At 29.8% G+C, this 27,377-nt stretch overlaps 2 protein-coding genes across 3 annotated transcripts in view; one reads left to right on the top strand and one right to left on the bottom strand.

The window, feature by feature from the left end:
• Positions 1-6,540: 6,540 nt before the first annotated feature.
• On the bottom strand, positions 6,541-11,328 carry LOC101502179 (uncharacterized). The gene is made up of 2 exons (XM_004508833.4): positions 8,144-11,328; positions 6,541-7,264 (listed from the first exon to the last, which is right to left on the bottom strand). The coding sequence occupies exons 1-2, from the start codon at positions 10,932-10,934 to the stop codon at positions 6,765-6,767; spliced, it is 3,291 nt and encodes a 1,096-aa protein (XP_004508890.2). The 5' UTR covers positions 10,935-11,328; the 3' UTR covers positions 6,541-6,764.
• A 14,840-nt stretch (positions 11,329-26,168) lies between these two features.
• The window catches only part of LOC101502493 (suppressor of mec-8 and unc-52 protein homolog 1), a 14,264-nt gene continuing 13,055 nt past the window's right edge, over positions 26,169-27,377 (top strand). Inside the window, exons 1-2 of one of the 2 annotated variants that reach the window (XM_004508834.4) lie at positions 26,169-26,327; positions 26,455-26,665. In XM_004508834.4, coding sequence (XP_004508891.1) covers positions 26,299-26,327; positions 26,455-26,665 — 240 coding nt within the window. In that variant the 5' untranslated portion in view covers positions 26,169-26,298. Of the gene's footprint in view, positions 26,328-26,454; positions 26,677-27,377 lie in introns of both variants that reach the window. The other variant, XM_004508835.4, reaches the window with a different exon arrangement.

Consider the following 27,377-nt stretch of genomic DNA (forward strand, 5'->3'; position numbering starts at 1 on the left):
TATTAGAAAAGATATGTGAGATTTTGTTGATGGAACTTTTGTTAAGCCTAAGATAAAAGGGATGAAACTAAATATGCAAAAGATCTGAAAACACGGAATGTTAGTAATTCAAAAAGTCTTACTTGGAATAATAATTCTATTGAGTTGTCTATAGGAGTGCAACTAGCAAAATATGATATTGCTAAAGAGATTTTGGATCACTTGAAATATTTGTATGATCAGTCTAACTTTGCAAAACGTTATCAATTGAAAAGTGATATAAGAGCCCTTAAGCATAACAATGTGACCATTCAAGAATTCTATTCGGTAATGACTAATTTGTGGGATCAACTGACTCTTATGGAATCACAGAAGTTGAAAGTTGTCAAAGCATACGGGCGTTCGTGGGGTTATTTTGCATCGTTCCCCTCTTTCTAATGTTGAATCAGTAGTTAGTGAATTGTTGGCAGAAGAAATCAGACTTAAAGCTCATTCTGATGTGTCAGATAAGGGAATTCTTTCAACTTCTCCATCTGTTTTTGTTGCTCCTATTCAAAAAGGAAAATTTTAAGGAAGGGTTGAGCTTGGTAATGATGAATGTGCATTTTGCAAATAAAAAGATCATTGGAAAACACATTGTCCAAAATTGGGGGAACACATAAGAAGAATTTTATGGGGTTATCGTCCAATGTTGTTGCTTCTGTTCCTCCTACTATTGGCTCTAGTTCTGGTTCTGTATACTCATCTGAGATTGTTTCCCAAATATTTGATATCGTAGAACAACTTCAAAAACTTCTTGCCACTCAATCACGTGTCACGCTTGTCACCTTTTCTAAAGGTTTGAACTCCTCTAGTATGTCAGGTATATCTACTTCCATATGGATTCTTGATTATAGAGCATCTTATCATATGACATATGATGATAAAAATTTTGTGTCTGTGAATTATGCCTCGTCTTTGTCGGTTATGACTGCAAATGACACTTATATGCCACTAGTAGGCATTGATTCTGTCTCCACACATAACTTGTCTTTTTATGATGTTTATTATATTCCTAATCTTACTTGGAGTCTTGATTCTTTTAGTCAAATATGTGATTTCAATTATTCAGTTATATTTTCTTCCACTTCTTGTTGTGTGCAAGATCCACATTATGGGAGGCTGATTGGGACAAACCATATACATGGAGGATTTTATGTTTTGAATAACCTGCAAGTCTCAGATACTGCAACCTCAACAACTACTGCAAACTTATTATCTAGTTTTCACATGAATTATCTGTCTTCTAGTTTTTATTTTTGACATTCTCGCCTTGGACATGTTTATGCCTCCAGATTAAAATATTTGGCTTCTACTGGAGCTTTAGGAAAGTTACAAACCATTGATATTTCAGATTGTTGTGGTTGTAAACATGTTAAATTTCCAACTTTACTGTTTAGTAAAAGTATTTTCGTTTCATATCCGCCTTTTGATTTAGTTCACTATGATGTTTGGGATCCATCACCGGCTCTCACCAAAGGTGGATCTATATATTATGTTTCGTTTATTGATGATTACACTCGTTATTGTTGGGTTTATCTTATGAAAAATCGGTATGAGTTTTTTGACATTTATCATATATTTCGTGCTATGGTCAAAACTCAACATAATGATGTGTATAAAGTGCTTTTGTTGTGATTTAGATGGTGAATATACCTCTAATAAATTCTCTGAATTACTTGTTTGATGATGACACCCTCCACCAGACATCATGTACTGATACTCCTCAACAAAATAGAGTTGCTGAAAGGAAACACCGTCATATTATAGACAATGTTCGTTCCCTTTTGTTGTCTACTTTAGTTTCTAATGAGTTTTGGGGAGAAGCAGTTCTTACTGTTGTTCATGCTATTAATAGAATTTCATCCTCTGTCATATCAGGTTTGTCTCCCTTTGAAAAATTGTATGCTTTTATCCCTGATTATTATTCTTTGAAAGTATTTGGTTATACTTGTTTTGTTCTTTGCCCTCAAGTAGAGCGGAATAAGTTGTCTTCTTGGTCAACCATGTGTGTTTTTCTTGGTTATGGGGATGGTCAAAAGGGTTATCGTTGTTATGATTCTCATGCAAGAAAACTTTATGTTTCTCATAATGTTATTTTTCTTGAGCACATCCCTTTTTACTCTGTTTCCTCTAATTCTCATATTACTAAGATTTTTGTACTAGCCCATATTGATTTGTTTGATCATAATGATAATGCTTCTAGTGATTGTAATATTTGAGAATTGCAGGACAAATACTACTACTCCACATGATGATATCCCTCTTATCCAACCACCTCCTGCAATTGTTGATCCTCCTCGTTACCCCTCACATCAACGTAAGTCTACTCAGTTATCTGATTTTGTCTATTCCACTTACTCTGCTTCATTTACTTCTTTCTTAACCTCTATTCACAATTTGGCTAAGCCATCTTTCTGTAAAGAGGTTGTTCTTGATCCTCTTTGACAACAGGCTATGGCAGAAGAACTCTCTGCATTGCACAAAACTGATACTTGGGAATTAGTATCTCTTCCTCCTGGGAAACATGCTACTGGATCTCGTTGAGTATACAAGATCAAAACTAAGTATGATGAGTTAGTGGAGCGCTACAAAGCATATTTTGTTGCTAATGGATTCTCTCAATAATATGGTATGGATTATGAAGAAACTTTTGCTCATGTAGCCAAGATGACCATTATTCGTACTCTTATTGAAGTTGCATCTATTCGTCAGTGACATATTTCTCAAAAGGATGTAAAAAATGTCTTTTTAAATAGTGAGTTAATGAAGAAGTCTATATGGCCCCTCCACAAGGAGTTTCTCATAATCAAGAGGAAGTATGTAAGTTAAAAAATGCTCTATATGGTCTTAAACAAGCTCATCGAGCTTGGTTTGAGAAATTCTCTAATGTGATCACTTCTATTGGTTTCCGCTCTAGTGAACATGATTATGCATTGTTTATAATGTCCATCACTTATGGCCGCATTATATTTTATTTGTATGTTGATGATATTATTATTATAGGTGATGATGTTAGTGGAATCAATGTGTTGGAATTGCAGTTAGCCAAACAGTTTGAGATGAAGGACTTGAGAACTTTTCGCTATTTCTTGGGGATTGAAGTTTCCTACTCTCCTAGAGGCTACCTTCTTTCTCAATCTAAGTACACTGCCAACATTCTTGACCAGACTCGTCTTTCTGATACTAGAGCAACAAATACTTCTCTTGAGTTGAATGTGAAATATACTCCCTCAAATGGTGTTCCATTACCATATCCCACTTTGTGTCGTACTTTGGTTGCCAGTTTAGTGCATCTTAAGATTAATAGACATGACATTGCTTATGTTGTCCATGCTGTTAGTCAGTTTGTTGTTTCTCCCACTACAGTACACTGGGCAACAGTTCTTCGTATTCTTCGTTATCTTCGAGGAACTCAATTTCAAAGTATTCTCTTTCCATCGTCATCCTCATTGGATTTACGTGATTATTCTGATGTTGAATGGACTGGTGACACTACATATTGTAAATCCACTACATGGTTTTATATCTTTATTGGAGACTCCCTTATTTCTTGGAAGAGTAAGAAACAAGACATCGTCTCTCGCTCTTCTACATAAACTGAGTATTGTGCTATGACATCCACTACTGCTGAAATAATTTGGTTGCGTTGACTTTTGTCTGATATGAGTATCTCTCTTTCTGAGCCAACTCCAATGCACTGCGATAACAAGAGTGCTATTCAAATTGCTCATAACTCGGTTTTCATGAATGCACTAAATACATTGAGATTGATTGTCATCTTACTCATCATCATCTTCAGCATGAAACCATTACTCTACCACTTGTCTCTTCTTCTTTACAGAATGTTGATTTGTTCACAAAGATGCATTTCATTAAATATTTTCGTTTTTAGTTGACAAACTCTCGATGTTCCATGTTAATGCACCATGAGTTTGAGGGGAGATGTTAGATAATGTTATTATATATTAGTAATAAGGGTATTTTAGACATTTCTATTCTATTGTATATATACTCATTGTAACTCTATTAACTTAAGTTTGATTCATTATATATTATGAAACCTTAGAGTGATTGTCTCTTTTCTTTCTCTTTCTCATGTATGTCATTGTTAAACAAGTATGATCCTCAAATAAGTCCATAAATAATCAATATTGTGTTTGGATTTTAGTTTGATATGATTTCAATTTTGAGCCAATCCATTAATCCTTCCGAACTGAAATCAATCACACTAGTAATTTCAAAGACTAATTTGTACATGCATGTGCTATTTTCTATGGTTAAATTAACTGGATTTTAATTTGTACGTGCTACTTTTTACACTGAAGCCATGAAATTATCAAGGAAAAAAGCTACTCGAAGAAACCAATCATAGAGAGTCCATTTTCAAATGATCATCAATAGGATTGCACAATTACCACTCTCCTTCCTAAATGTATGCATCCCTCAGATTTATTAAATGAATAATGACACCTTTGAAAGGTAACCATAAATTTTAAAATATTACGCATAGAAAAGAATTATCAACCTATATGACAGATGACCCAGTAACTTATTTAGTTTTCTTACTTTTTCCAAATGTTTTTTTTTTCTTCAAAATTTTTCCATAAAAGAATTTTGATTATTTTTTTATCTAAAAAAAAATTGAAATTTTTTTAGAAGAAAGTGATTTAAATTTTCTTTTTTCGATTTTTTGAGAAATATTTTTTGATATTTTTTTGAAAAAAATAAATTTAAAAAAAAGGTTAATAAAACATTGGACCCACCTACGTCCATAAAAAATAATAAATAATAGATTGAAACTTTAAAAAATTATTTCAATAAAAGAACTAATATTAAAGGGATTAATAGAGAATTTTTTAAGAGGGACTTGAAATTTGAGGTTTTATTGACAACTCTATTCATATAGTGAACATAAAAAATTTCCTAAACCCAAGTAAAAGTAGATTTTTTTTAATTATACCTTTTTTTTGAAAAAAGAAAGTTATAAAATATCCTATTTTAAAATTTATGTACCGAAGTGTCCTATTTTTTTTATGCTTTTAGGAAGTTATGATGCGAATATGTAAATTTCTCTCTATTCACATCCCGATACAACTATCTATTGCTTTATTTATTTAATAAATTAAAAAATAATAAAATGTCAAATTGCCGCATTCTAATCTCTTACAAGAAAAAAAAAATTAGGATAATACATGATCGCATCTCCGTCTTATGCCTTAAAAAAAATAGGACATTTTAGTATATTAATTTTAAAGAAGAATATTTTGGATTTTTTTTGTTAAAAAAAAAGAGAATATAATTGAAATAAGTCCCAAAATTAGAAAGAAAAAAATAAATATATATATATATATATATATATATATATATATATATATATGCAAGTCTATTACATAATCATGAGCTTTTAGATACAGAGATGGACACACCAATTTTATGAAAATGATGGTATGCAAGCTATGCTTAAAATTGTATTTTGGTTTTTTTGTCTAGTTTTCATGACTGTTATAATAACTAAAAGAATTATATAACTTTGATAATCTATCATTTTCTTTTTCTTTATATGATGGATACTGACATAACTTGTTCACTTTCTTTGTAAAGTAATAGATGATAGACCTCATATCTGGAAGAAGGGGCCATGCCAAACCACCAAGAGTCTGTATGTACTACTAAATAATCTCTAATACATGTGCATTTTGTTAGAGCCATTAACATGCCACCTGAGAGTCAGGGAAAAAAATTGTCTGTACCATTTGAAAATATTGCACCTAAGTCGTACACCATAATACTAAGCAATACATAATTGGAAAAACCTCTTTGAAAGCTAAAAGATAGGAAGAAATGTAACACAACCATTTGCATTTGGTTATTAATAACCATTCAAAGCAAAAGTGAGTTGTTATAGGCTGTAATGTACTACTATGGCTTATATGCTGAAAGTATATACTACTTGAGATTATTTGCTTGACCATAAGTGTTCTGGACTTGAATGTAGAATGCTCCTACATCACATGGTGTGGACCTAGCTATAGAGTTAGTAGTTGAATTATGAAGACAGGCCAACTCATTTATTTTTCTGTAGTTAGCAACAATCATAAAGGAAGCTAAAGAGGGCTCCAGCTCAACCTGACATCTCCTAATTTTACTCTATGGCATTCTCATTAACACCACTCACTTATTGCCCTCTTTTTAAGAATGGATTGTAGCAACTTCTAATAGAAAGCTTCCCTGTGTTTTATGTACTATATATATATATAAGCCTCATCAATCATCTTGTACATCTTAAGCTAATTTTCATGTTAAATTTTTGTGGAATAAAAAATATTGTGAATGAAATAACTTAACTCAATCCAACATAGTCCGAAAAAACTATATCAGATGTCTGAACTTAAGTTTCGTGTTCAAGTCTCGTAGATGAAAAAAATTGTGACTAATCCAAAAATAAATTTTGGACCCTTTAAAGGAGATCTCAAGTTCAAGTGTTGTGAATAAAAAAATTGTAGTTAATCCAAAAAAAAGTAAATAAAAGAAATAGAATTATGTCAATTAACTAAACTGCTGTACACTCAACTAACTTTGCCTTATCTTCATCGATTAGAATATGCAGAGCACATTTACAATGCTCAGATTACACTAATGTTAACTATTGCAACTAATAAAACTAATCAATCCATATAAATCTAAACAAGATCTTATCTATGCTCTGAAACACAGCAATCAATATCTTCAATTAATCTTGAGATTCATGATTGGTTCCTTGGTGAGTGGTATGCTGCTGCAGCTGAGGAAGAGGAATAAGCAATGGATGAGGAATGTGATGAATTTGACTGGAGGAGCAACAACTGAGCCGGGGTCACAGAAGACGACGAAAAGGACGAAGCTTCAGATCTTTTGGGCTTGAGGGGCTCAGCACCGGATGTAGTGTCGTGTCGAATTTCTCTCAATAATGCTGCAACGTCTTTCATGGTGGGACGATCCTCGGCGCGATTACTAGTACACAATAAAGAGATACCAAGTGCTTGTAACATCTCTTGTATTTGTGTGTCTGGATGACCTTGAAGCTTGGAATCAAGAACCTCAATTGGGTCCTTCTTGCTCTTTAAATGCTCCCTAACCCATTGAATAACATGTCCATCTGGGAATAATGGATCAACAGGTCTTTTCCCTGTTATTATCTCTAGTAGGACCACACCAAAGCTGTATACATCACTCTTCTCAGTTATTTTAATCATGCAAGCATATTCTGCAAAATTCCCAACAAACACAAGATTATACTCCAGACACATAGGTAATAAAGGAACACACGTTTCTTGTCTGTAAAGTACTGTAAGTGTATGCTAGGATGTCCAATACTAGTATTAGTTATGCATGACACTCATGATGTTTTGGCTTTTGTGCCGCCGGGACTACTAACCATTATGTCTTGATTATAATTATTCTTGTCCAAATGCATGTGGGTAATTTGTGACTTCGTGTGGTCAAGTACTTGTGAATTGTTATGTACAGAAGAAAACCAAAAACTAAAAGGCGACAAAAGAAGCAGTGTCATCCTTTAACAGAAATAGCCGTACGGTCCCTATTTCCCCCAATCATACCCATATGCTCCATGAATAATAATATTCACATCAATAAACCGTCAATCAATCAGCCAAACTCTAACTATAATTTCATCACTTTAAAGATCTTATAATCATGAATTGTCTGTATATCAAATTTCTCTTTTAAAAAGAGCAATTTTTCTCTCTCTAATTTTTTTTAACATCTCACGGTAAATTAGTCAAAGTGCATGGAAGATAATTTTTATCAAAATCACATTACTCATCTAAGCGCGTATGTTTGAAAACAAGTTCAAATCACGGCCACTACAACTTCGACTTCATTTCACAATGGAAATGCAGAAGCTACAATTAAATTGTAGCATAAAAAAGAACCCACGTCTGCGTTTTAGCCACCACGAAAACAACACGTGCAAAAATATGCAGTAATTAAATTTATAATCACAGTTAACTATTAGTTATCACACACAGGGTTGGTCTAAACAAGAATTTTTACCCAAATAAAGTCATAAAATACTTGATGTTACTAAATTGGGTTTTATTAAAAGAAAAGAAATTAGGCATACCGGGAGCAATGTAGCCGTAAGAACCCGCAAACTGAGGATTAATTGAAAAGGAAGCATGAGGTTCTTCAACGAAACGAGCGAATCCAAAATCAGCCAAACATGCTTCATATCTATCTCCTAACAAAATATTCTGCGCCTTAACATCCCGGTGCAAGATAGCAGGAACGCAATCGTGGTGTAAATAAGCCAACCCCTCAGCCACACCTAGTGCTATCTTAAGCCGCGACTCCCATTCAACTGCTAATCCTGTACACCCCTCATGTAACATCGTGTCCAAATTACCATTCGGTAAATAATCATAAAACAGTAATTTTGTCCTCCGGTTCGCACCCCAACCCAATAACCGCACGATGTTACGGTGACGAATTCGTGCCAGCGTGGCAATCTCAGACGAAAAAGAGGAAGCTGAGAATTTCTCCGATGATCTAAACTTTTTAACTGCGATGGTTAATCCCGTTGCTGGCATGTTCACCTTATAAACGACGCCGGATCGACCGTGCCCGATAATATTACCAGCAGAGATACATTTTGCCACGTCAGAGATTGATAAATCGAGCTTCTGGTACAGTGTCACTTCCCAAGGTGGGACCATGTCCACGTCACTATCTTTTCCATTATGCTCGACGTCGTTTTCATGGTCCCCGCGTCGCTTTGCTGCGACGACAACGTACAGCGCCGCCATGAGTAAAACGCACGCGGCGCACAGGAGAACAATCATGACCACGCGCGCTTCCTTCGCCCGCCGTTTAGATTTCTCGCTACTTTCTCCAGCGCATTGGTTGCCGGAGAAGCAGAGCGATGGATTCCCTGCGAGAACGTTTAGTGGAAGCTTCGCGAAGAATTGCGTGTCTGGGACGCGCCCGGAGAATTTGTTGTAGGAGATATTGAGGACCACGAGATTTTCTAAGCCGGCGAGATAATTTAGGTTTCCAGTTAGAACGTTGTGAGATAGATCAAGAACTCCGAGTTTAGTCAAATCCGAAAACTCACGTGGAATGTCGCCGGAGAGTTGGTTTGTGCTCAGATTCAAAGCTATTTCCAGCGCCGGAATGTTTCCGATGCTGCCGGGGATTTCACCGGAGAGTCGATTACTGCTTAAGTCAAGTAACTGCAACTTCTCACATAAACCGAGCTTACTCGGAATTGAACCGGAGATTCGATTCTTCCGAAGAACCAGTTTAGTTAGAGCGGCAAGCGAGCCGAGAGAAGCACTCAATGCACCTTCGATCATGTTATCAGAAAAATCAAGAAATTGAAGAGAAACAAGCTGACTCAAACTTTCCGGCAAGCTTCCGGCGATAGAATTAGAATGGAAGTCCAAGAAAGTGAGATTCCGGCAACCGGAGATCTCCTCAGGGATAACACCAGAAATCATGTTATTCCCTAGGTCAAGGAAATTCAAATTGTTGAGATTCCCAATCTGAGAAGGAATAGTACCAGTAATGTTATTATCATTAGCTCTGAATCGAATAAGAGATGAACAATTCCCAATCTGAGATGGAATTTTACCAGAGAGATTATTAGAAAGAAGCAAAAGCTTGTTAAGATTCTTAAGCTGGAAAATCCCTTTTGGTATGGGACCCGTTAACGCATTCTGTGACAGATCAATAGCTTCAAGGTTTTCACAATTGGAAAGAGAAGAAGGTATATTACCTTGTAACTTGTTATGCCATAAGAACAACAACGTTAAATTCCCAAGGTTTCCTAATTCGGAAGGTATAGTTCCTGTTATTAGGTTGTTATCAAGCTCCACGTGAGTCAGTTGTTGACAGTTCCCTAATTCTGCAGGAATCTCGCCAGAAATTTGGTTCACACTCAATTGAAGTTCTTGCAGATAAGTTAAATTCCCAAAGCTTTTGGGAATGCTTCCTGTTATTGAATTCATCGACGCGTCGATCACTGTTAACTGGTAACAATTCCCAATCTCTTGGGGAATAGTACCAACTAAACTGTTCTGCCACAATAGCAGGTTTTTTAGATTCTTAAGGTTTCCCAATTTGTTTGGAATGGATCCTGTGAGTGAGTTTTCATAAAGGTAAATGTTTTGAAGCTGTGTGCATTCGCCTAGTTCAGGTGGAATTTGACCAGAGAGAAGAGAAGTGTATATGGCTAATGTTTCAAGCTTCTTTAATAGTCCAAGTGTCGGTGGCATGAAACCTGAGATGCTTGTTTCTGCTAAACCCAACATGACTAAATTGGAACAGTTTCCAATTTCCTGTGGTAAAGGGCCTTCTAGATTCTTGTTTCCTCCAGCTCTTATCACTTGAAGATTCTTCATGTTGTTTATTAACTTTGTGAGGTTCCCAATTGCGATCGGTATCGGTCCAACGAGCTCGTTGGAGTTAAGATGAAGTTCCTCGAGTTTCGGCAAGAAGCAGAGTTCACTTGGGATTTCACCACTCAATGCATTGTCACTCAAGTCCAAGTAAACAAGTTCAACAAGATTGCCTATTTCTATGGGGATCGAACCGGTGATGTTTGTTCCGGTTAAGATGAGACTTGTCAAGGAGAGCAATGAGGTGAAATTTGTTGGAAGTTTTCCAAGCAAATCCACATACCTTAGATCCAATTGTACTATTTCATTCTTCATGTTGCAACTCACTCCAAACCAGCTACATGGTGTGTCTTCAATTGGGTCCCAGTTACTTAACATCTCCAAGGATCCATTCAAGGTTCTCTTCCATGAAAGAAGAGATTCCCCTTGTGGGTTTACTGCAAAAGTTAGAAAAGAATGGTATGGAAATAAAAGGAAAATGGATAAGAAAAAAAGGATCCATGGATTTACAGGCATTACTACAACTATGCTACAAACTCCAATGAAAGAAAAGGTTTTTTGATTGATTTGAGCCTAGGGAGGAACAACATGAAGGAACCAAATCATGTCTTGTTGGGTTACTGCATTTTTTTGTTTATAAAATATATAAATGAATGAGTTTTTTTGAGGAAATTAAAATAGCCAGAATCTCCGGATCCAAGAAACAGCTAGACCATGATGTTTGTGAGGAGGAAGACGGAATTTTTATATGGTTGTTTATAAGTATTTGTTTATGTTCAAGTGGAGTGCAATGGTGGGGAGAAATAGGTTATAACAGTTTTTAAAATTTTGAGTGTGAGCAACAGAGACGGGTGGGTGAGTGTATTTCTTTCTAAATTTTGTTTTAATATCAACTTTTTATCCTTTGATGTATCTTCATTTTATTCATTATAACTAATAAGCTTTCATTCATATATTATTTTCTATTATAGTTGAGATGGATATGATGAATTATGTCCTGAAAATATGGGCAGGCGCATTTTGTCTGCTACCACAACACATTCTGCCAAGGGCCAACTAGTTTTGAGTCTGACTCTCCATTTTGTCACTTTGATCTAAATACGTTTAATTAATAATAAAATATACTTGTGTTAACTTTAACTTAAGAGTTTCATCACGTTACTTTATTTTAAATTTAAATCAGTAAAATTAATTTAACACATCAATCATTTAAAATTAAAGATTGTGCATAAGCTACCCAACAAAACATTTCATCAAAAAATAGTTCTTTTCTCCCCTTCTATTTTGAGTTAACATTATTGTGGCAAGCAAGTATTGCAATTTTTTATATGATTTTGATTTAATGAACTGAATTGGTACATAAGTACATACTATTTTTCTACATATATTCACAGCTTTGATACACCGACTGTAACTAGAACTACAAATAGTTATAACAGAAGAAAAAATATAACAATTAGCAAAATAGTTAGCCAAAGCGGTGAATTAATCAGAAGAAAGTTTTGGCTTTTTTTTTCCAATAGACTGTTAGAGTACTTTTGCAACACTTGTTTAAATTATCTTTAATGAAAAAGAGAATAGAGCCCCTCACTTAAAATTAGTAATAGTCAAATCATGAGAGACAAATCCGTCAATATAATGGTTTTTTATGTAGTAGATATAAGAAAAATAGAAATACATATGACTAGTCAAAATCAAGCAATTTGTCCACCTATTACGAAGATGCCATAAAACAATGTCGGCGTTGCAGAAAGTCAGATTAACCGGTTAAGAATCACATTCCAACCAAAGTTTGTTTCAATCCTTCAGAGCAGTTATCTCGATAATAAAAATCATAACGCCTAAATGACCAATTGAGAATCACTCTTCAACCAAAGTTTTGCTTCTTTTACGATAGGCACATGTAAACAAAGTGTCACATGCATTAATTTATTATCAAAATTACCCCTTCAAAATTTTGAGATTTTGCAGCACAACATTAAAAGGAAAATGAAACTTTTGGAATAAAGTTTCTTGTGCTCTCTGTCTTGATCTCAATTAAATTTGAAATTCTTTACTATATTGTGTTTTGTGTAATTCAGATGTTGCTTCTATTCAACCTGTCATGAATTTAAATATTTAAATTCAGATCTGAGCCAGATTTTGAAAATTAAAGCCGTGAGGGCATTCTTATTTCTCATGAATACAAAGCCTGCTGCAGTTTCTATTTTTATTTTTCCACATATGATGCGATCTATGACACTGTCCATTTGTCCTAAGAATCTCCTAATATATTATTTAGTATAAAAAAAATCTCAAATAAAAAAACCATTAAGAATCCAAAATTTGGAAAAAAAGTTTATTTAAAATTTGTTCGAATCTCACTTAATAAGGTTTAATTCTACTTTTTTATGTGACTTTAAACATTAGTATAAAATATGCAAGCTGTCACGTGATGTCGCGTGACTGTAGAAAATGAATTAATTGAATTTTGGTTTTTTGGTTTGACACTGAGATTACACCTAGCCTCGTGATGATGCTGGGATTTCAAGGATATTTATTATATTGGAATTATTTGACAAGTGCGTTCATTAGGAATCTAGGCACGAGTTATGTGATAGATAAGGGCACATGAGAGGGAAATTATAGTCGTAAAAGGGCCAAGCTAACCATGACCTATGACAGCTTTATGTAAAAAAATTAAATTGAATGTACAATAGTCTCTTCCACCTCAGTTATAAATAAAAGTATAAACTTTTATATAGTGCTTTTTTTTTACAAATTATAATATTCGTGTTCTTAGTTTTTTACAAATTGTAAGTAACTTTGAAAAAATGTGTTCTTAAATATAAACAATTTTTTATTTTATTAAGTGTATTTATTATTATTATTTTATATATATCTCTTATTAATTTTATTAATTTATCTTAAAATATAAAAAATCAAATTTAACACAATTAAATATAAAAATCATTTTAGAAACATTAATTCATAAAATAAATACATTAATTGTTCTATCAATTTTTTTTAATAAGAGTAGGAAAAAACAAGAGCTTATAATAAAGGACAAGTGTAGTATAAAGATATTTTGGAATACAATTATAAACAAAAGAAATACAATTATTAACCTTCAAATAATTTAAAGATATTTTGGAAACAATGTTATTAGATGTGGATAATTTAGTTGACTTTTATTTATAATTTAGGTCAAAAAAAAGTTTTTTTTTTATTATTAATGTTGGAGAGAATACGTTTTTAAATCCTAACTCAACTAATAAATATGGATATTAAGTTGAATTTCTTGTCTCGGATTTAAACTTAAAACCTCTAATAACATTAAAGAAAATAGTATTATTAAAGTTGTATATCTTTTTGGATATCTTCGTCTTCAATGGCCAAATAGCTCCTTCTGCATCATGATAATTTTGTATTTTTCACAATTTTTTTTTTAAATAATTTTTCTTAGATTCAAACATGAACACATTCTATTAGCTTAAACTTACTTGTCATTGTGCTTCCTCGGAAAATTTATCCATGCTCTGCCAATGTACTACCTCTAATGATAAATATAAGTAAAATTCAAAACTATATTTATATTTAGGACAGAGATATTACGTGGTTTGATAAAATTCATGAAAATATCTCCAAACACAAACATGGCCCACATATCTTAAACTTTTTTCTTTCTATGTATCATGAACTTCTAACTAGGTCACCCTTGGCTCCTTGCTACTACTACTACTAGTGTACTACACCTAATTTCATCTTAGTGATATTTCCTAGGGTGTGGTGTGGGGAAAAAATGACATGATTAGGGACCATGAAAGAAACACGTCTATCTAGCTAAGATAGGAAGCAAAATGGGGTTTCATTTATTGAAGTAAGAATAAGAAGTAATAGTTTGGTTGTAAGCCATATGGTTTGGATTCTATTGTCGCACACGGATGGGACCTTTCTCAACTGTTTGTTTTTTGGTTTGAGAATTAACATTCGGAGGATTTCTTCTTTTATCTTTTAATATATTTATATACACAAAAATATATATTTAAATTGATCAATTTGAATTTATATAATATATATTGAGATTCATTAATTTGAATAAAATTTGGAGGTTTTTGAAAAGACACAGTGAAAAAAAATTAAAATTCTCACATGATTGAGTCTAATTAAATGATATGTCATTTTCTCACTCGCTTTCTTAGATTGACGATTTGAGTCTTAATATGAACGATTAAAAGGAAATTTTAGCATTAATAATTTATTAGCGATTTTTTATGGAATAATTTATTAATACAATCTTGACAAAATTTGGAGGCTTTTGAAAACACTTAGGATGAGAAAAAACTTTCAAAATTTGCACACCCAATCAAATGATATGTCATTTTCTCACTCACTTTCTTAGATTAACATTTTAAGTCTTAACATGAGCAGTTGATTTCTATGGAAGAAAAGATGGAAAATTTAGCATTAATAATTTATTAAGGATTTTTTATGGAATAATTTATTAAGTCAATTTGGACAAAATTTGAAAGCTTTTGATAATACTTGAATGAGGAAAAAAAAAACTTTAAAAATTCTCACAAAATTGAGCCTAACCAAATGATATGTCATTTTTTCACTCGCTTCCTTGGATTAACCATTTGAGTCTTAGCGTAAACAATTGATTTTTGTGGAAGAAAAGATAAAAATTTTAGCATTAATAATTTATTAGGGATTCATGGTCTACTTCCTTTTGTCTCATATATAAACATAAATATGTTAATAAAAGTCGTTGTATTTAGTCAAAAATTTATACTAAATACATTAAATTTTATTTATTCTATTTTGCGTATATTTGATATCGGAATGAATAGACTACGTCAAAATGATGTTAGATATTTTTTTTTTTTTTTTCTGAAATAGATAATGTCAAAACTTGTTTAAAGGTTATTTGAATAAAAATGTCATACCATCAAAAAATTCATTTAGTCATGTTAGATCGGTCTATGCATTCGGTTCAACTGCACAAGACATTACCAATGAAGGGCCCAACAAGGTCGTCTTAAACATTTTTCAGATCATGTTCTCATCTTAAAAATTGAACCCTTAATAAAAAACACAAAAAATTCAAAAACAATTGTTTTTTTATTTAAAATGTAAATAACATCAATAACATTAAAATAAAATAAAAATTTGTAAATAACATTGAAAATCTAATTCTATTTTCTTCCCTCTTTTCTTGTCAAAAAATCTGAATACTTTTTTTTTTCTTCCTAAAATCTGATTTTGTTTATGGATTTTGGATTTTCTTTTTATTATGAGCCCTATAATGTAGAGAGAACTTTTTAAAAAGGTTAAATTACATCTTGGTCCCTTAACTTAATTTCAGGTAATGTTTTAGTCCTTTATCTTTTTTTTTTTTTTCCGATTTAGTCCTTTATTCCTAAAAATATCAAATAAAGTATGAAAATATGAGTTTATTTGAAGATTTGCGTTACGAATTTGATGAAATTTGTATTATATTGAAGAATATAATTAATTTTATGAGTTTTGATTGAATTTTTTTTTGAATTTTTGTATAAAAAAGGATATCATTGTTGAAATTTTAAAACATAAAATATCAAATTGTCACTTAAAATTAAAATAAAGGACCAAGTCGGGAAAAAAAAAAAGATAAAGGACTAAAACGTTACCTGAAATTAAGTTAAGGGACCACAAATGTAATTTAGCCTTAAAAAAATAGATTTTGTACCGCCCACAATTTTATTTGTACTCCTCATTTATAATTTTTGTCTTCCTAAATTACCCTCACATGAACAATTAATATAAAATAATTTCAGATATAATTGACACATACTCCATTCCAATTTTTTGAAAAAGTATTTTTTTCTCTCTGAATTTTTCATACCAGAAAATTTATTTTTTGAATTTTTTAGTAGTTAATTTTCCGGGGCACAAAATAACTACCGAAAAAATTGAAAAGTGAATTTTTTTCGAGTGAAAATTATTATCAAATTTTCTAGGTTGGAACATAACTATCGAAAAATTTGGAAAAATGAATATTTTGAGTCGTTTTTTGTTTTACATTTTTTTTCCAATTTTTTTACATTGTTATTTTTTTTTCAGATAGGAGTAGACAAGCAATAAATATAGAACATTATCAAGTTTGACCTCCTACACAATCTAATATGAGAGCTGTTGTTGAGAAAATGAGAAAGAGAAACAAAGAGATACAACAAGAGGTGTACAAGAGTATTATGAGGATAATGTTTTTCTTGAGTTTGAGTATGTAGTACATCAAGATCCTGTGTATGAGGGTCACATATAGCTGGAGAAGCAACAATATCTTGTGAATGAAGATCACATGCATCAGTAGCATCGACCAGATGTTGTGCCTGATCAGCCTATGTTTCATGGATGATCGTACGATTTTTCCATCCTCAAGGATTATGAGTGCCACATTGCAGCTAGAGTGTGAGATTAACAAGTTGGTAAATAATTTATTTTATAGTATATTATAATATAGTTTAGAATAGTATAATATATTGTGTTATTTTAATTAAATAGTGTGCATTAAAAGTTATTTTGAATGACAAACAAGACAAATTCATTGATATGAAACATGTATTGCTTGGTAAGATAGATCAACAAATTACTAGATCAGACTTACATCCTCTTTGCATATGATTGATGATAATCTTTGCTGAAAGATGACACACATAGACTATGTCATTTCATTTGTCATTTGGTGAAATGTCTATTACTATTGACAATATTTAGGGTTTGTTGAGCATACCATGCTATGGGAGGTTATTAACACCTCTAGCTAACATGAGTGAAGATTTGGAAAATGTTGTTGTTGTTAAGTTATTAGGAGTCGATGATGCATAAGTTGTGAATGAGACTATGACCATTATAGGTGCTTCCAATATATAGTTTTGATGATTGAAAACTGTGTTTTTTTAGAAAGTTCTTAAATGATGACTTGATTGTGTAGGGAGGACATACTTACTTCATTTGGTAGGTTGTACTATACTAGCTGACAAAAGTTTTACTCTTGTATCTACAAAGTACTATTTCTTTTTCAAGACCTTGATACCTATGGTAAATTGGCATTTGTTTTACATGACTAACTTATATATGGTACCATGCAACAAAGCAGATGAAATGATGTTTATCTATAGGTTTAAATATATTTTTGGTCTTTGCAATATGTTTTGTTTTGATTTTAGTCCTTGTAATTATTTTTATTTTATTTATACCCTTGCAAATTCTAACAAGTTTTAAAAAAGTTTTTTATGAACATTTTTAGTAAAAAAAAATGGTGACATGGCTGATGTTGGATCAAGTGACACATGATAACTGTGTAATTGTTTTTGACTAGACAATATTTAATATTTAATATTTAAATTTAAAATTCATTTTTATTAACTCATTTATTTATTTAATTAAAAACTTAAAACTAATTAATTAATTAATAAACTAATTAAATGATAAAAACTCAACAATCTTCATCTTTGACCCCTAATTTTTTTAATAAAAACTCAACAAACTTCATCTTCAAGCATAATTTTTTCATATTCAAATAAAAAATTATCGTACTTCGATCAAAACTCTAAAAATTCTAAGATCTCTACCTTAAACATTGGAAGAGATAAGATCTCCTCATGGGACAACTTTCTTCTCTCTAATTTATCAGGAGTCAAATTTATTGGGATCCATAACTTATTTTTCTGGCTCTTGTAACTATTGTCTTGTGTAGTTATCATTATGTTCATTTAGGGATACTTTGGGAGCAATATTGATCCGCAAAATTGCAAAGTAAAACAAAATTAATAGATAAAAGTAATGTTAATATGCTCCTGCAACCGATGTGTTGATATGCTTCTGAATAATAATATTAATCACTTATGAATGTTTCAGTCAAATCTACACATAAATGCATTTTTTTCAAACCTAATTAAGAAAAAAAAAAACTACATACCAAATTTTTCAATAATATGAAATTTACGGTATTGCCAAACAAAAACGTACTAGAAAATTCAAAATTGAATTTTTTATAAATTATTAACTTTCAAGAATTTATAAAATAAAATTTTTGGTAGTTCGATACACATATTGTAACTACTCGAAATCATGTTTTCTAAAAAAATTGGTATATTTTTGGCAAGTAAAATTTAATTTTAAAAAAAAACTATATTAAATTTTTGAAGAACTAAATTTTCCTTAGTATTAATTTGTGTATCGAATTAAAAAAAATCAATATTTACTGGTAAATTTGATGAAGTGGTACAAATTTAGAGCAAATTATTTACTTGAAATGAGTGAAAATGAAAGAGCTAAAATTTGATTTTTTTTTTTTAACTTTTTTTTCAAATTGTTGGGGTATAAACCTTATTGACGGGGTACTATTAAATTTTCAAATTTTTATATCTTAGTAATTTTTTTTAATCATATAATACTCTTAAGAAAAAAACAAAAAAGATTGGATCTTGTACAGTTGGTCTACCTGCACATGTCCATGGTCGATCTTGATCCCAATTTTTTTTATAATATGATAAAATGAGATTGGATTTTTGTTGTTGTTAAATATGTTTATAATCACTACAAAATTATGACTTTTCAAGTTTAGTCCTTAAAAAAAGTATTCACTTTTAGTTTATATTTTAATTTTATATAAAAAAATTTTAGGGACTAAAACTATCAACTTTTTATAAAAACTATCAATTTTTTACAAAAATTTTTTAAAATAGAAACTAAAAGTAAATAAAAAAACATTAAGAGACTAAAAAATTGAGAATTTTTTATAAAAACTAAAAATAAAATTTTACAGAGACTTATAAACATTTGTTTTTTAATTTTAAATTATATCTTGTTATTAATAATTTCATTTTTAAGATTATAACAAAACCTCCCAAATATTTAAAATGATCCTATATATACTACTTTCCTGCTTAATATGTCAAGGGGTTTTGCGGGTCATATATATCATAAGATTAAGATTTGTGTTTTACGCAATGTTTATTTAAATAAGTTCAACAACAATAATTGAATCATCAATTTAAATAAATTATCTTAAATAATTGGAATCAAGATCACGGAAAAAATTAAAATATTAAAATCGATATGGATAAAAAGAAAATCACAAAATCGTCTCAAGAGTTATAGTAAAAATTGTACTCATTCAATAATACCATCCCAGATAAATATTTTTTAAAATCAACTCTTTAATTAAAAATTATTATCATATAGATTATATCTACAACTTTAGACATTAATTTGTAGTCATTTATTATCTCATTATAATATGCCCGTGATTAGTGGTATATACAAGTACATTATTGATGTCACTATGAAGTTTTACATGTTCTTTACGTGGTTGCTTTGTCTCATTACGACTAGTTGATTTTCATTCATTTCTCTTAGACTTGTCAAACTAGCATCAATTAAATTAAATTTTCAGTCGTAAAGATAATGAAAGTCTTTAACTTTTTATTTATGAGGAGTACCATTAATTTTCATTAGAACTTCGAGTGACTTTTAAGTCTTTGTCTATGATTGACCACCTATCAAAGTGGTATAATGTAGAGCGTCTTTTTTATTGTTTAAATTTTATAAAAATAGTTTTGTTTTTCAATTGTCCTTATGTTTGATCCATTAATCTATTTGATGTAGTTGTAGTTGTTGCTTCTCTCGATACCCCAGCCTTTTTCAGGACCTCTATATATTTGGTTGGTTGATCTTTTTCTCACATGGGAATTGTTGATATTTGATCCTGCAAACTGTGACTTATATCACAAACAATTGAATCTAACGAACTCAGCGACAAACACAAACGAACCTGCAAAAATAATATACCAGTGAAATAATACCTGAGACATCTTAGATGATCGCTCTTAAGCATTTATTCGCATAATGAATGCAAATCCCCAAGGTACAATAGAATGCAAATAATATACATTAAGGTATCAAACCAACTCAAATTTAATTAATACGGAAAATGTAGCCCAGGAACTTAGTTTTTTTTAGGAGAGAAAACAATTTTTATTTATAGATGGGTATATTAAGTGCAAGTATTTTTCTTGTGTCGTTCAAAATAATGTATTAGATCTCAATATTCATGGACCCTTTTTAATTAAGTAAAAATTAAAGTTTTTTGTTGTTGTTATTTTGTATATGCGTGAAAACTAAAATCTAACTAATCATGTCATGGGTGTGTGTGTAACATAGGTGTGTGAGAAGAACTTTTCAAATGTGTGCAACCACTTAAAAACTAAAATGAATGTTACTATACATTTGACCAAGAAAAAATAGGAACACCTGGTCAAATAAAAAAACATGTTTAAAAATATTTGACATGTACAAAATACAATGAATTTTTGGATAACTTTTGAAATATAATAACTCTAAAAATACAACAAAAACATGGCAGATAACATTTACTCGCGTCCCATTTGGCTTAAAAAAAACGTTTTGTAAATTAAGTTAACAGCATTGACAATGACTTGGGGGATAGTTGTTGTTTTAGCAAAAGCAACTATCATTGAATATTATGTTTGAAACAAATTACAAATTTTGTAGATTTTGTGTGAGTAGACCCTTATTCTTAATCAAATCAATCGATTTGGTGCAATGTATCATCAACGCGTTAATCAAATGTGTTTATTTGTTTGTAAGGTTTCGCGTCATCCTCTTGTTTGCTTACCACACAACAACTGCGCGCATGCACCTATGGTTGAAATTTTAAGTTAACAAAAACAGTTTAATTGTCAGTGTTCATTTTTCTTTTTTTATATAATGTGACATAGTCACTACTTTTTCTAAAAAAATGTTATCACGTATCTTTAGAATACTTGTTAATGTACTTATACATATAAATTTTATATTAAAAATTGTTTATTTTACTTTTAAAATATATTTGCGGAGTATTTTAACGTGTGTCTTTAAGGCTGTACATGTTACCAACTTCACTAAACTAAATTCTATTCTATAAACAAACATACATCTTGTGCCCGTTGTTAAAGTTTTCTTTATAGAAAATCACTTTAAAAAATAATCATTATTAAGAGTTAATTGTTTGTTACAATTTAAATGAATGAGAATGTAAAAAAATAATCTAAAAATTATTTAAAATGGAAAGTTGTTTTGGCTAGTTTACTAAAAATATGGCTGATTTTAAAAAATAATAATAATATTTTGATTATAGTGAACAAATACAAAATTGATTCTATTTTTGTTAAAAACCTCTAAATCATTGAAAGTCAAAACCACTTATTTTTCGATTACTAACAAACGGACCCTTGAATATTGTACCTATTTCATCATTATAATATCTAGTTTGGAATGTTAGGTATATTATTTTTACAATCCTGTTTAGGTCTTATTTATTTTCAATTGCAAGATTGGAGAAATTTTCAATATAAATTAGAAAATATTTCATGAAGTTTAAATTTATGAATTTTATATTTAATGAAAATTTTATAAATATAAATTAAATTAAAAATTTTAAGAAAACATATTTTAAACTATAATAGACTTATAAGTATAATTAGTTTATGTTTTCGAAATAATTCATTGATATCGTGACGTATAAAATGAGATAATTATTCTTTTTGGTTAGAATGATTTATTGTGGGTGAAAGGGAGTAAAATAGTAGATATAGGTTTATTTCTTACTATTGTAGTTTTACTTTTTTGTGCAAATTAATCCCAAAACTAAGCCTTTTATAAAAGCCATTCATTGAGTCAAAAAATAAAAGCCATGTCCATTCTTTAATGGTTTTCCATCTCTTTTGTTAAGTATAGTTTATTAAATTAAATTAAATGGCAGGGTTTCGTATGGTTGCTTTCAGTTGCCTTTTTTTCTTTTGACAAAGCTTTCAATTGCCTTGGTTATATGGAATGTTCTTCTCTTGTTTCAAGATTATTAATGACTTAATATTAACCTTTTCCTCTTTCGGCTGTAAAGTTTAAAGTGAATTATTAATTAACAAAAATTACGAGACTAAAAGATTGATGAAGGCATATGAAATTGTTTATGCATGCATGTCAAGCACTTTCTCTTTTCAAGTACAACACATTTGATGGTTGATTATTTATTTATTTATTTTTATTTGGAATGATAAATAAACTCACACACAACTGCGACTGAATTTAATTCTAAAACATAATATTCAATCTAATAATATTAATATTTTAATGGTATCGAATAAAATTGATTATTAATTAAGCATGAGAACCAATGAACCTTCAAGCAATCGTTCTCAATATTTAAATTGTTCATAACGTAGAGGTTAGACTAGGGAGGTGAATATGACAAAGTTTACTTGTGAGGCTGAGTATGACAAAAGGTATATAGATATATTATTTAATCAATCAACGACTTCATGGGTCAAAAAGGTCGATATGGGTGAAGACATAAAAAAATGTCTATGTATGAATGCATGGCTTACGCTTTCAATTTTTAAAACCAGCGCATTTGATGATTTGATTCTTGCTTCAGCGTGAGAGCTGATGAAGCTTCAAGCAATTGTTCAGTCATTATAAATTATATAATATGCTATAAATTAAGGCCTAAACAGAATGTACGTATAAGTGGAGTATATAAGAGCGGAGCTTCGAAGGACCGGTTGGTGCCATTGTCGTGCATGCATTGCATTTGTATTGCATAAGTTGTACATATATTACATATTTAATATGAATTTAATTCATATATACATTATCGTAAGTCATTAAAAATATTTAATTTTTATTATAATTATATTTAAAATCATGCTATATATAATTGTAATGTGTTAACAACATAAAATTTGTTTGGTTAACATTCAATTATAATATAAAATTTGTTTATATATATATCAACTACAAAAACTTCGACTTATATAGCCACAGTTAAAACCGCGGCAAAAACAACTTTTGGTCATGATTAAATAATTAACCACAAATTTTTATTTTATATTCTATATAAGTAACCACGATTTTCTCAGTCATGCAACGGCTGGGTGTGGCAATTTTTTTGCCGATATTAGCGACGCTTACTTTGTACCATCCTAACATTATGTTAGCTATGGTCAAAATATTGTTTAGCCATACGTTACCGTAGCTAAATCCTTATCATTTAAATTTTCATTATTTAACCATGGTTTACCTGTGTGGCTGAATGTTTTTTTTTCCTTTAAAAATATTGACGGTAAAAAATTAATGCTAGTATAATTCAGTCAATATCGTTCATATTAAAAGTGTTTACATCTAAATCAATGTAAACAAATTGATAAAAATTCAAAATCTCATAAAATTAAATATTATTAATAAGTTTAGATTTTCTTTTGTGAAAATCGATCAGATTAAATTTTGAATTTATTTTTAAAAATTAATAAAAAATATATTTACAAATTTTAAATATTTTATTTTTTATTTACTAATATAAGATATTACATTAAATTATTATTTTTAGTTTTAAATAATTTTTAATAATACTTGTTTGTTAAACTTGATATATTTTTATTAATATTTCATATAACTCAAATATAACCGATTTATGTTATTCTATAATATTAAATTTTAATATAATATTTTGTTTCAAACTTGTTACATGTAATTTTATAATATTATTATTAAAATAATATATTACAGATTATAATTTAGATCAACCGAAAATGAATCTGATTTAATTCACATTAATTTGGATCATATTTTTTTAGTTGTTATTTCAATCAAATCGTAAAAAATTTAATATTTAATTCAAATGAATTTTTCTCTCAAAACCGATTCAAATTGCACCGCGAACATCCCTAGTTCATACATACTCCTATTCAAATCCAAGTAGTAAGTATCAAAATCACATGTATAATTAACCATCTTAATGTTTTTGAACATTCTGTCCAAATTTAAAAAATTAGACTTTAATAAAATATGAAATTTTAATTTTTATAAATTATTTAAAAATATTATATTTTTATCGAATGAAATATAAAAAATTTAAACTATTTTATTTTAAAACGTCGAAATAAGTAAATTATAAATAACATCTAAATACAACTTCAATCTAATACTAACCTTCTTGTTATTTAAAAAAAAAGCTATACCTATAATACTTTTTGAAACAAATTAGTAATATATCTAATAAATCAGTAATGAGTTACATTATAAATATAATAAGTCCAATAATAGATTACCAATAAGCGATCTAATAGATTACCATCAAATGATCTATTGATACCATTATAAATCACAAAATCAATAACAAGTTTATAAAATATAAAACTCTAACATCATATAAAATATTAATAGATAGTAAGTTCTTAAAATCAATAAGCCACTACATCAACCTTTTCAAACAAATTGAGTTTCTACAATCAATAAATCACATAGCTCTAATAACAATAATGAAGATTATAACATTTTGCAATTGGTGATAGCGTTTGATAGGTTGTTGCCGTTAACACATAATCCCATATTGGAGTGTGGAAAGGAGAGTTGAAAAAAATAATCTTTAGTCTCTATTTAAGGAGAATATAATTTATGTTCAAACTGATTATTTATTCTTAACATAAGGTGTAAATATAATTTTTTTGAACATAATGAAAATATAAAATTTTAGAAGGCTCTATGTACAAAATTAATTAAAGATATCAATATAAATTTTAGGGTTCTAATTTAAAATTTATGCCAATATTTTGATTGCACATATTTGTTGTTGGCCGTGATAATTAAACCAGTTAATCCAAAAAAATTAAACACATAAACCAGAATGCAAAGTATATGACAACAATAAGCGTATAAACAATTTATATAGCATTCTAACTAAAATCGTTTGTGATCAACAATACATCCAAGTCCTATATTGCAACAAATTCCAATACAAGATGGTATATTATTGTAATGTAAATTTGTTTTAAACTTTTTCATTAAAATAAATTAAGATTACCTTTGTATTGAGGAAATAATGGATATACTTTATCAATATGACGTTCCTTGATATAATTTTGTGTAATACATATTGAACATTTATTTTAAAGATTTTTAAATTTCAAATTAATAAATCAACTATTTTCTCTATTAATAACCGGAACAATCTATTTAAATATTTATTTATTTAACCACATATCTCTTTCCAATAATTTTCTTTTATATTTTATTGAGACTTATACTGAATATATTATATATAATGTTTTCTTAAACATTCTTATTTACAGTTCCATATTATTTTATATTATTGTAAACAAACATTTTTAAAGCAATAAATTTCTAGCAATTTCATAGGAATTTATATTTATGTTTAAATATATTTATAGAAATAAATTAATCAAATATTTGAGTTTGCACATTTAATGAGTTTTAGATACACAATAGTTGATTAATTAGGAGCAACCAAGATCAAATTTGACTAAAATAACTGGTGATAAAATTTTATTTACAAGAATTCTTCAAAATATAAGGACGTTGTTCTTTTGAAAATTGAAAGATTAACTAAAAAAATAAAAATAAATTATGATTTGATAATAAATTTTCAATAGATATTAAAATTATTTATGAATAATATAAAAATAATTTATTTTTTAATTTTATTATGTATCTTATCTCATATTTTAATTAAGGGTATTTATGTATTTTTGAATTATATTTTTCATTCTATCCTCTCACTTTCTATTCAATAAATGAGAGCGAGTCTTTTATTTTCTCTCATACCAAACAACTAAATAACCATATCACTTACTATTCTCTTTCTTTCCCTTTTCTTTCTCTCCTTCAACTTTTCTGTCACCAAACGAAATGTTAATGACCCGATAACTAACTAATTAATCTCTTTTCAACGTTTTCTCTTGAATCTAATCACAAGGTAAAACACGAGAACGCTTAAACCCTACACTGATACACAAACCCACTCTCTCGCTCTCTCCTACTCTAATTCCAGAAGCAAGCAATGTCTACGCTAGAAATCGAAGCTCGAGAGTGAGTTTCCTTCACTAAACCTAATCCTATTATTATCAACCCTATTCAATTGAAATGTAGCATTACTTTAATTTTTATTTTATGTGTATATTCTTTCGAAATCACATGTCATTGTTTCAATTTACAGTGTGATTAAAACCGTGCTCCAGTTCTGCAAAGAGAATTCACTGCATCAGACATTTCAGACACTGCAGAACGAGTGTCAAGTTTCTCTAAATACTGTTGACAGCATTGAAACCTTTGTTGCTGATATTAATAGTGGAAGATGGGACGCGATTTTACCCCAAGTTTCTCAACTCAAGCTTCCAAGGAATAAATTGGAGGATTTGTATGAGCAGGTATTTTTCATGTGAGTAGTAAGTTTATCTATTCTGTGTTACGTAACTATGCCCTAATTTAGATTGGCTTTTAGCTTACGAGATATTATTCACTTGATAATTAGGGATTAAGTTTATAAATTATAAGTTTTTATGAATAAGTTAAATGGAAGTGTTTCCTATGAAACACCGACTTCGACACAGACACCGGCCACGTGGACGCGCCTGCCACGTGGACGCGCCTAATGTCCTAAACATAAGACACTGGCACTTATACAATTGTCTTGGTTGTTAGATGCATGTTGAATGGGTGTCAGACACCGATGCATGTAGGACATGGGGCATACCTAATCCTAGAAGTGTCTGTGCTTCATAGAGTGTTTATGGAAAAAGTGAGGTGAAGAACTTATGAACCAATTTGGATTAGCTTTTAGCTTACGAGAGCTTATTTACTTGATAAAAATTGATATAAGTTTATATAGGTATTTATTTGTGGAAAAGCTAAATGAGTGTGTTTCTGGAAAAATTGAGATGTAGAACCTAATTAATATGAGAAGTTGTTGTTTAAATAACTTATAGTTTTGACTATTTTCTAATGTTTTTTTTTTTTCATAAGTACTTATTGAAAAGTTTATTCAAAGTATATCCCACTATCCCTCTATCACAAAGATGTTAATGTTTTTTGTATCCTATATATATAAATGATCTTGTTCTTGATCCTTTATTTCCCTAC

The sequence above is a fragment of the Cicer arietinum genome, chromosome 7 (genome assembly GCF_000331145.2).
Source record: "Cicer arietinum cultivar CDC Frontier isolate Library 1 chromosome 7, Cicar.CDCFrontier_v2.0, whole genome shotgun sequence".
Lineage (NCBI taxonomy): Eukaryota > Viridiplantae > Streptophyta > Magnoliopsida > Fabales > Fabaceae > Cicer > Cicer arietinum.

What these genes read in the sequence shown, in the direction of transcription:
- LOC101502179 (XM_004508833.4), bottom strand. Translation starts at nt 10,934, where the DNA reads ATGCCTGTAAATCCATGGATCCTTTTTTTCTTATCCATTTTCCTTTTA. An exon ending in TTACGGCTACATTGCTCCCG is followed by an intron (nt 7,265 to 8,143) that starts GTATGCCTAATT and finishes GGAATTTTGCAG; the next exon opens with AATATGCTTGCATGATTAAA.